The sequence below is a fragment of the Sciurus vulgaris genome (assembly GCF_902686455.1).
Source record: "Sciurus vulgaris genome assembly, chromosome: 3".
NCBI lineage: Eukaryota > Metazoa > Chordata > Mammalia > Rodentia > Sciuridae > Sciurus > Sciurus vulgaris.
In genome coordinates this window covers 46,873,042-46,882,990 of record NC_136463.1, presented here as the reverse complement: position 1 = coordinate 46,882,990, position 9,949 = coordinate 46,873,042, and the positions used below count along the sequence as shown (strand labels likewise).

Sequence of the window (9,949 nt, the reverse complement as noted above, 5' to 3'; positions counted from 1 at the left end):
CATGAAGGTCAGTGGCATACCATCAGTGGTGACTTTTCTTGAGTTCTCTACTCTAGGAAGCAGGGACGACACTTCCATCAATAATTTTCTTAAAATACGGAAAGTGTTCATTTAAAACAAATGTAGTGTACTCTCTCCTATGTGTGTAATCACACCTGTGGCAAGTGGTTTCTTTTCTAAGTAATAAGGCCAATAATATGTTTTTATTTAACAATTTCATTCATTCAAAACTGTTATATAGGGCTGGGGTTGTGGCTCGGTGGTGGAGCACTTGCCTTGCATGTGTGAGGAACTGGGTTCATTTCTTAGCACCACATACAAATAAATAAATAAAATAAAAATCCATTGACACCTAAAAAGTATTTTTAAAAAAAAAACTGTTATGTATTTCTGTAAACTCTCTCCAAAATACAAACCCCTATTTGTTAGTTTAGAACAATCTCTTGCCAAAGTGCCACTTCTGCCCTGTTCCAGTTGGGATGGTGTGGCATCACCTCAATATCTACTCAAATCTTCTAAAGTGTACCCTACTGTGTTATGGTGGCTTAAAAAACTTATTTCTTAGACTGTCTCATAGCTCTAACTCTGGTTTCGGTTTCACTAATTGTGTTGTACTTGTGCAAGACCTGAATTTAAATCTGAGCTACTTTGGAAAAGAGGAATGTAGTAAGGTTTGAATGTTGCTACTGTCAATGACAAGGTCGTAGTTCTTTTGCTTAATGTGCTGTCAGCTGAGGTACCAAATGAGCAGGAAGATCCAAAATGGTCTCACTGTATGCTATCCATTGGTGCTGGCCTAGCCTGAGAGCATATCTAGAACAACTGGCCAAAGACTTAGTTTTTTAAAAAATTTTTGCTGCACATGACAGTAAAATGCATTTATACATTTTGATAAATCAGACATAAACGGAGTGCAATTTCTCATTTTTCTGATTGTATATATTGTAGGATCCCCATATGCCTTCCCTTTCCTTCACTCCCCTCTACTTAATATAAAGTAAGTCTATTCTTCCCTAGCCAACCCCCACCCCACCCCTTATTGTGAATTAACATATCAGAGAAAACATTCTGCCTGTGGTTTGGGGGGTTGGGCTTATTTCACTTAGCATGATATTCTCCAACTTCATCCATTTACCACAAAGACTTAATTTTCCTCCACATAAATCTCCCCATGTCGCTGCTTGGAATTCCTCACAGCATGGTAATCTCAGACTTCTTACGTGGAAGCAAGTTTCCAGAAGCGTACAAGCAGAACCTTCCAGGACTTTATGAGGTTTAGGTCTGGAATTGGCGCAGAGCTTCTTCCATTGCCTTCTTTGGATTAAGTAATCACAGTCAGTCCACATTCAAGGAAGGGAGGCATTACAAGGACATGAATATTTGGAACACCTCAAGAGCTTGACCGACATCCATAACATTCTACCTTAGGGAACTGGGGACCCCATTAGCCCCATCCAGCACTCTTGCAAAGCCTTGATGCTTTAATCTTTTCCATTGTGGTATATGTGGTGCTTTGGGGTCTTGTGTGTAGTGCTAGCTCATTACTCTCCTCTCAGGTTCCCCATCCATGTTTTCCTTAAGGACCCTCTGTCTTGTCTTCACACATAGAGTGGGCTGGTATCAGGATATGAAGACAACCAACTTGTTGAAAGCAAATGGACATTATCCAATACAAACAGAAATTTTTGTTATCAGAAAATACTTTAGTTTCCCCTAAAGAGCAGGTTCTCAGAAAAGTGAGGGCCCCATTTTTGTGAAAGTAGGAAGGGTGTTCGTATGTATGAGTAACTACAGGGACTCAAATGACAAAAGGGAAATTTGAAGCCTAGTCCAGACATATAACTTCGCCTTAAAGTTAACCTTTACCTTATAGGAAGGAAAGGTTATGAATGAGAAATAGAAGTTATTTTATGATTCCCCTAGCCTACCCATATGCAGGAGATATCATTGAGAATAGCAGTGGTATCTCTATCCCCAATCGGGCTCTTTTTCCACTCCACTGCAGTGACATCTGAGTTGCTTTTTGGCTTATGGTGATGTCTTTAGGGGTCTTCACAGGCTGAGAGGAAAAAGTAAGTAGCAGAAAGGGTCTGCTGTTAACTCCTTGCAAAATCAGCAAACAAGCTTCCAGGGGAATGAGCCGTAGGGTAAAACATAGCATCCTTCTGATTTAAAAGAGGAGGACCTGAACTAAAAGGAGTTTTCATAATGGTTAAGAGAGCAGTGATGATATGCATGTGCCAACATTTATTCATTCTGGACTACCTGCAGCTAGAACTATTTGACCTCTAGATTATTTTGAGGTCTAGGCTCAAATGTAGCCTCAGGATCCCTCCCAACTCAACACTCCAAATAAGCATTCCCAATGGATCAGGTGCCCCACACACCTCAGGTGAAATCCATTTGCCATCCCTGATGAAGAGATTAGGTGTTACCTTTCTCCCCCATGAGTGCATGAAAAATTGCCATGCCAGATGTTTTAATATGGGTAGGTGTTATGGTTTCGATATGGGGTGTCCCCCCAAAAGCTCATGTGTGATGTGTGAGACAATGCAAGAATATTCAGAAGAGAAATGATTAGATTATGAGAGCTTTAGTCTATCTAATCAGTGGGTTAATCCACTGGTATGGATTAAGTGGGTGGAAACTATAAGGAGGTAGAGTGTGGCTAGAAGAAGTAGGTCATTGGGTATGCCATTTGGAGGTTTCCATTTTGTCCCTGGTGAACAGAGTGCTGTCTGTCTCTCTCTCTCTCTCTCTCTCTCTCTCTCTCTCTCTCTCTCTCTCTCTCTCTCTCTCTCTCTCTCTATGTCCTGGCTGTCATGTCCTGAAATGCTTTCCTCCACCATGCCCTTCTGCCATGACGTTGTTCTTCTTAACTTCAGATCCAGAGCTGTTGAGTTGACCAATCAAGGACTGAACCACTGAAACTATGAGCCAAAATAAGCTTTTCCTCCTCTAAGTTGTTCTTGTCAGGTCATTTGGTCACAGCAATGAAAAACTAAAACAATAGCGTTCAGAAAATATTATTGGAGCACTTTGCATGCAAGACTGGTCTTGGCAATGGAACCAATGGTACATTCAGCCCCCCTGGGAACAGTGCAAGAGCCAAGGCTAGAAAGAGGCTGAAAGGGAAGACATGAGGTACAAAGACAAGCAGCAGCTCCACCCCCACCACATACACAAAGGGAAGGAATCCATCCATGTTCTCAGTGCAAAACAAAACAAAACAAAACAAAAAAAATTATAACCTAAAACCAGACTCCATGGTTCAGCTATTTACAGCATGAACTTGGGAGGCAAAAGTGCCAGGTGAGAGGTGTTTATGACAACACTCTCCAGAGACATAAATGGAAATTACTAAAATTATAGGTGGCTTGGCTATTTAGGGGCAGTTACACATATTTCTAAATCTGAATGATGCTTGGGTAAGTGGAAGCCTTTGACATTCCAGCAACCCTTCTAAGGCCACATAATATTAAAGATAGTTTGTGCCTAAGTAGATAAAGGCAGATCATGAGACGATATACTTGTAGTCCTGAGATTTTTAAATATGACCACATTCTCTAAGTCTTGGCTACTTGTGGACTTCAATGTTGGAATAAGTACCCCCACAAAGCAGCAGCAATGTTTTAGACTGGAAACCAAATGTTTATTTGCAAAATTTAGCTTTGCCCACGGTTTACCAAAATAACAAAAAAACTAGACTTTTTTCTATGTCTGCACTACATTTTCTTCCCATCACAGTCTTGTAATGCCAGGAATATGGACTTAAGTAAAAAAGACCACATGAGAATGTAGTCCTCAAAAATTTAAAAATAATGCGATTCATAGAAAAGGTCAGAAAGATTTTCCCCAAACACAACAAGTAAGAGATATGTGGAATTTATATTTTTGAAAACCCATACAATTGTGACTGCTAACATTTGATTACTCTAATTGGCAAATGTTTTAGTGGCATTCATATATCTTTCTTTCCATTAGAAGCTAAGGGAGAATTACAAAACCTACAATTTGATTTCTAAAATGATATCCTCAGTCTTCAAAAATAGCTCTGGTACAAGTTTATCATCCGTATGTCGGCTCTTCTGGCATTTTAAGGTGTTTTGTGAAATTGACTAACCAAGGTCTTAAAGCATTTTTAAGAAACAGAGGAGGGAGATGGAGAGAGAGGAAAAAGGAGAAGGAAGAAGAGAAAGGTGGATGAGGTAGAGGAAGCAGGAGGCAGAGGAGGAGAAAATGAAGGAGCAAATGGAGTTTGGAATTAATAGACAATGGTTAAGGCCGAGCAAGGAAAACAAAGACATATGGAAACACTAAGAGGATGGGATGGGGGACATAAGAGTAGAGAGAAATATGAGAGGAAAGAGAGAAAACCTCTACCTTCTGCGGTCACATCTTCCCATTTCATAGCTAGTATACAGTCCACAACACTTCAACAGGGATCACAGATAGTTAAGTGTAATTTGAGAAATTGTAAAACAATTAGAAGTACATACTCTTGGAATGAGAAAGTGCTTTCTGAGCATAACCACAAAGGTCTAATTCATACAGAATACATTTATGTGTTTTTGATTCTGTACTTAAAAAAAATGTAAAGGCAAGAAACAAAGAATATACATTCAGTACACATAATAAAAATATCATGATTTATATGCTGGCAACTCTTAAAAAATAAGTGGAAAAAACTTTAAGTTTTTAAGAGGCTAAAAAGAAGGTTAAAATGATTAAGAGTGGGGAAAACAGGCCATTAAGAGGAATGAGCAATTCCCAAAAGAAAAAATACCAATGCCAAATGGAAAGAATTCTATATCAGTAATCTCCCAACCAATAGCTGTTAAAACAATGATACATATGCCAGATTATCAATGGTAAAACATATATAATGTAGGATTATCAAAGATGCACAAAGACAAGCCCTCTCAGACATGCCGATGGGAATGAAGAATGAATGACAGGAACTTCAGGGAGGGCGATTTGACAACACATTGTGAAAACCGTTTCAAAATGTGCATAACTTTTGATCTGAGGATTCCATATCTATAAACTTATCCCAAGGAAAAATACGAACAATGTTTCCAAACTTTTATCTAGTAAGATTAAATCTTGCTACATTGTTTATGCCAGAGAAGAGACAGGAACAATATAAATATCCAATAATAGGGAAATGGTTATAAAAAATTCCGGAACCTCAATATAATAGAATATTTAAAAGCCATTAAAATGAAGTTGTAAAGTTTAACAACATGGATGGAGTATATTAGACAGAGAAAGGATAAGTGAGGTGATTGAGGCATTGAGAAGTATGTATGACCCACAATTAGTACTTTATAAATGCTAGCTAGCTACTTTATTCAGTATGATTTGATTTTTTGAGAGGAAAATATTAATATAGAGAAATAAAATACACATATATTAAAATATATAGTTAATTAAGAAGTATGGAAGATTTTAATTTTCTTCTTTGGTCTGTGCAGAAATTCTCACAAGCAACATTTAGCAGTGTGATCCCAAATATGTTATTAATTATGCATTTAAATATAAATATCACATACTATTTATCTTTGGAAATACACACACACATATGTATAGGTTATAGTTTGGATATCCCTTGAAAGTTCATGTGTTAGGTAACACTGCAATATTGAGAGCTTAGATGATTAGCTATGACAGCCATGACCTAATCTTTGGATTAAAATTTGATGGATTAATAATTTGAATGGATACTGGGTGGTAGGTAACTGTAGGCAGTTGGGTGTGGCTGGTGAACTTACATCACTGGGGCTGTGTCTTTGGAGACTATATCCCTGGCTCCTTATGCTGTCTCTGCTTCCTGGCTGTCATGAGCTGAGCACATTTCCTCCACCATGCTCTTCTGCCTCAATTTAGTCCCAGAGCAATGGAGTTGGCCAGTCATGGACTGAACCTCTGAAAATGAATCCAAAATAAACTTTCCATCCTCTAAATTGTTCTCATCAGGTCTTTTTGTCACAACAAAGGAAAACTAATTAAAACAGTATAGTGCATATAGTTGTTTTAGTCTACTGTTTCACTGCTGTGACTAAAAGACCTGACAAGAACAGTTTGAGGAGGAAAAGTTTATTTGGGGGCTCACAGTGTCAGAGGTCTGAGTCCATAAGACAGCTGGCCCCATTTCCTTGTGCCTGATTTGAGGCAGAACATCATGATGGAAAGGTGTGGTGAAGGAAGGCAGCCCAGAACATGACAATCAGAAAGCAGAGAGAGCTTCACTCACCAGGAACAAACTATATACCCCAAAGGCACACTTCATGACCCACCTCCTCCTATGCCCTATCTGCCTACAGTCACCACCCAGTTAAACCCTATCAGGGGATTAATGCACTGATTAGTTTAATGCTCTCATAATCCAATCATTTTACCTCTAAACTTCTTGGATTGAGCTTTTGAAGGACACCTCATGTGTAACCTAAACAACAGTCATGGATAAATGAACGTTCAATAAAATTTTGAAAAACTTCACTATTTCTGGGTTTTGTAATAATGAGTGATTTTCAGGAAATTTTTTTCAAGAATCTTATTGTATGTGAATTTTTGTTTTCTCTGTTTTTTAAAAAAATACATGTCATGTCAATGTTTTTCATTTGCAATGTCAATGTTTTTCACTTGCAATCAAAACAATTGTCTTATCTTTCATTTTTGTTGTTGCTATGACTGAGTAACATAGTGTGGGGAATTTAAAAAAAAATCATTAATCCATTAACTATGAATGGATTAATTCATTTATGAGGACAAATCCCTCAGGATCCAATCACTCCCCAAAGGCCTCACTTTCACATACCATTAACATAGGACTTTGGGGATTAAGTTTCCAGTACATAAATTCTGAGGGACATACTTAAACCATAGCAAAAGTTATTTTAAAAGGCAACCTTTGAGATACCATAGGGCCTCCTGAAATTTAAGCAGTTTTCCCTTTTACCATCCCATCTAACATCAACTCCTCTTTGTCCTCCTGTGTCTGTTAGCACCCCATATGTAAAGATTTCTCCCAAGCCCTGTAGACTTGTCATAAGCTTTTGCACATCTTCTTTGTTTCTATTGTCATTTCTCCATTTCAAACTTTCATTGCTCAAGCATTACTTTCATAAAGACATTTTCCCTGCCTAGAGACACACATCAGCTCCCCAGTGCCTTCACCTGGAGTTGAAAATCTCCTGCCTGCTTCTCTTCCAGGTATCACATTATTTTACTTCTTTATATATACCCTAAAATATGAATCACAAAAATATCTATTTACTATTGTTCCAAATGTACTTTGTGTTTTCCTACCAATGTTTTTGCTCATATTACCGCAACCACCTCATACCCAAAGGCCTTTCCACTTCTCTATGCATATCCTTTGAGGCAGAGTTCAAAATGAAACCTGTTTTGAGGTGCTAGTAAACTTTTGTTCTCCATAACAAAGTACCTGAGGTAATTAACTTATAAAAAGAAAAGGTTTATTTTGGTCACAGTTTTAGATGTTCTAGGCCAAGATCTGCAGATTCATTGCTTTGGGTCTCTGGCGTGCTGGGTGGCAATGGAAGAAAGTGGCCAAGAAAACTGCATACCCCTTGGCCAGAAAAGAAAAGAAGAGGAAAAGGCTGGTCTACAATCACCTTCAAGGGCAGGGCACAGTCCTATGACCTATGGACCTCCTACTAGGCCCCACCTCCTAAAGATCCCACCTCTTCCCAATAGTACTGCACTGAGGATCCAGCCTTTACCACATGAACCTTTGGGGGACATTCAACTTCCGAACTATAGCACTGTGATTCCTGACCTGGGCGGCTCATGGATAATGCAGTCCTGCTTTCCAGCCCATTTATGTTATACACAGAATAATAAGTGTTACAGTTTAGATTTGAGATGTCCCTTAAAAGTTCAAGTGTAAGACAATAAGAGACATTTCAGAGATGAAATGATCAAGTTATGAGAGCCTTAACCTAATCAGTACATTAATCTACTTGAATGGATTGAGTGGGTGCTAACTATAAGCAGGTAGGGTATGGCTAGAGGAGGTGAGCCACTGGGAATGTGCCTTTGGGGTTTATACTGTGTTCCTGGTGATTGGAGCTCTATCTCTTCTTCCTGAGGTCTTGTCCTGAGCTACTTTTGTCCACCACTCTTCCACCATGATGTTTTGCCTCACCTTGGGCCCAGTGCAATGGAGCCAGTCATCTGTGGATTGTGATCAAATAAACTTTCTCTTCTCTAAAATTGTTCTTATTTGGTCTTGTGGTCACAAACCACAAAAAAGCTGTCTAAAACAATAAGAATCCAACAAATCATCTTGCCTACCTTCTCCATTAATTGGTTGTACTTCTTTATCTATTTCTCATAACCCAGAAGCCTACGAGATAGTAGAAAATAAGGTTTAGACACATACAAAAATCTTTCCGAGACAAGCAATTGGTATATTTCTATCAATACAATGCTTTAATATGTGAATATATATAGCACTCAGTTAAAAGCTAAGTCAGCATCCTGGTTCTCCTTTTGCTTAGGACCATCAAAACCACTCTTGGCAGGGTCCCTAACAGTAGCCAACCAGTCGGAGGGTGTTGGGGAAGCTCCTGCGCATGCCCATGCATTTTTCCTGGTCGATGTACAGGGTGTTGGCTTTGACAGCCAGGTCATGCTCCAGGGTAGCTTTGGTGTGGACCAGGAACTGCAGAGTGTCCTCTGCTTCCCTCAGGCGCTGCTGCAAGGTCTGGATGGTGTCATCGACCTCATAGACCTCATTAACAAGGCTGTGTGAGGAAATAAGCATAGTTGGATTAGCAGATATCACACTCCTAAGGCTTGATTTTAGCTAAATTAAAGTCATGGTGGTTACAGAATTCCTATCAGAGATGTAGCTGCTATGGTGCAAGACACACAGAATCCCCAGCAGCACAGGGACTACTCCAATGTCAGAACAACTTTATATAGGAAAGAAAGAAATGTTTGTAGATGATTCAAGAATCATATAAAGGTCCTTCCTATTAACTATGCCCCATAATCCAAAAGGTGAACTAAAAATATTCTTGGGGCACCAGAAATCTTAATTTACACACACACACACACACACACACACACACACACACACACACACTTTATACATGCACATAAATGTATATTAGATATATTAGATATTATATTTCAAAAGGAGGAGGAAAACTTTTAAACATTTGATTTTTTTTAATAGTAAAAATAGAGAAAATGAAAACTTAAGATAGGTTTTTTAACATTTATTTTGGCATTGAAAATTATCTTTATAGTTGAGAGCAGAGGGCCACCCAACAGTTTTCAGTGGCTAGAAGTCTACCCAACCTGCTAACATATCCCACTAGGGGGACACTTAATGGGGAACTCCTCAAATGTTAGTGTCCATCCTCTCAGCAACATCCCAAAGGAATACCACAAGGTCCCAGAGTTAAATACATTTGTTTTTTTTTGAAAACTTAATGAGAGCTGGGTGTGGTGGCACATGCCTATAATCTCAGCAGCTCTGGATGCTGAAGCAGGAGGATCACAAGTTCAAAGCCATCCTCAGAAACTTAGGGAAGCCCTCAGTAACTTAGTGAGACCCTGTCTCAAAATAAAAACAATAAAAAATAAGGAAGGACTGGGGATGAGGCTCAGTGGTTAAGCAGCCCTGGGTTCAATCCTCTGTACGCCACCCCCCCCCCCCAAATTAATACAACAGAAAAATGATAGTGTGTGAAATCAGCTACATAAACCTTGAAACAAGTTGCAGGTCTAATTGTGTTTCAATGATGAAAAACAACATGCATTTTTTATTAAATAGAACGGAAAATGGTATAATTTCATGGAAATCTGGTATCTCTTCAAATTATTTTAATCAACCCTGTTATAATTTTCATTTCTTTGTATTATTAGATTTTACCTAACTGTCCATTTGCTATTTTCCATTTCTTCTGTT

General features: G+C 38.7%; 1 protein-coding gene across 1 annotated transcript in view; it reads right to left on the bottom strand.

Annotated features, from left to right (window-relative positions):
* Window positions 1-876: 876 nt before the first annotated feature.
* TEKT3 (tektin 3) overlaps window positions 877-9,949 on the bottom strand; it is a 47,082-nt gene continuing 38,009 nt past the window's right edge. The window contains exon 8 of the mRNA XM_079131166.1: window positions 877-8,774. Coding sequence (XP_078987292.1) covers window positions 8,558-8,774 — 217 coding nt within the window. The 3' untranslated portion in view covers window positions 877-8,557. The remainder of the gene's footprint in view (window positions 8,775-9,949) is intronic.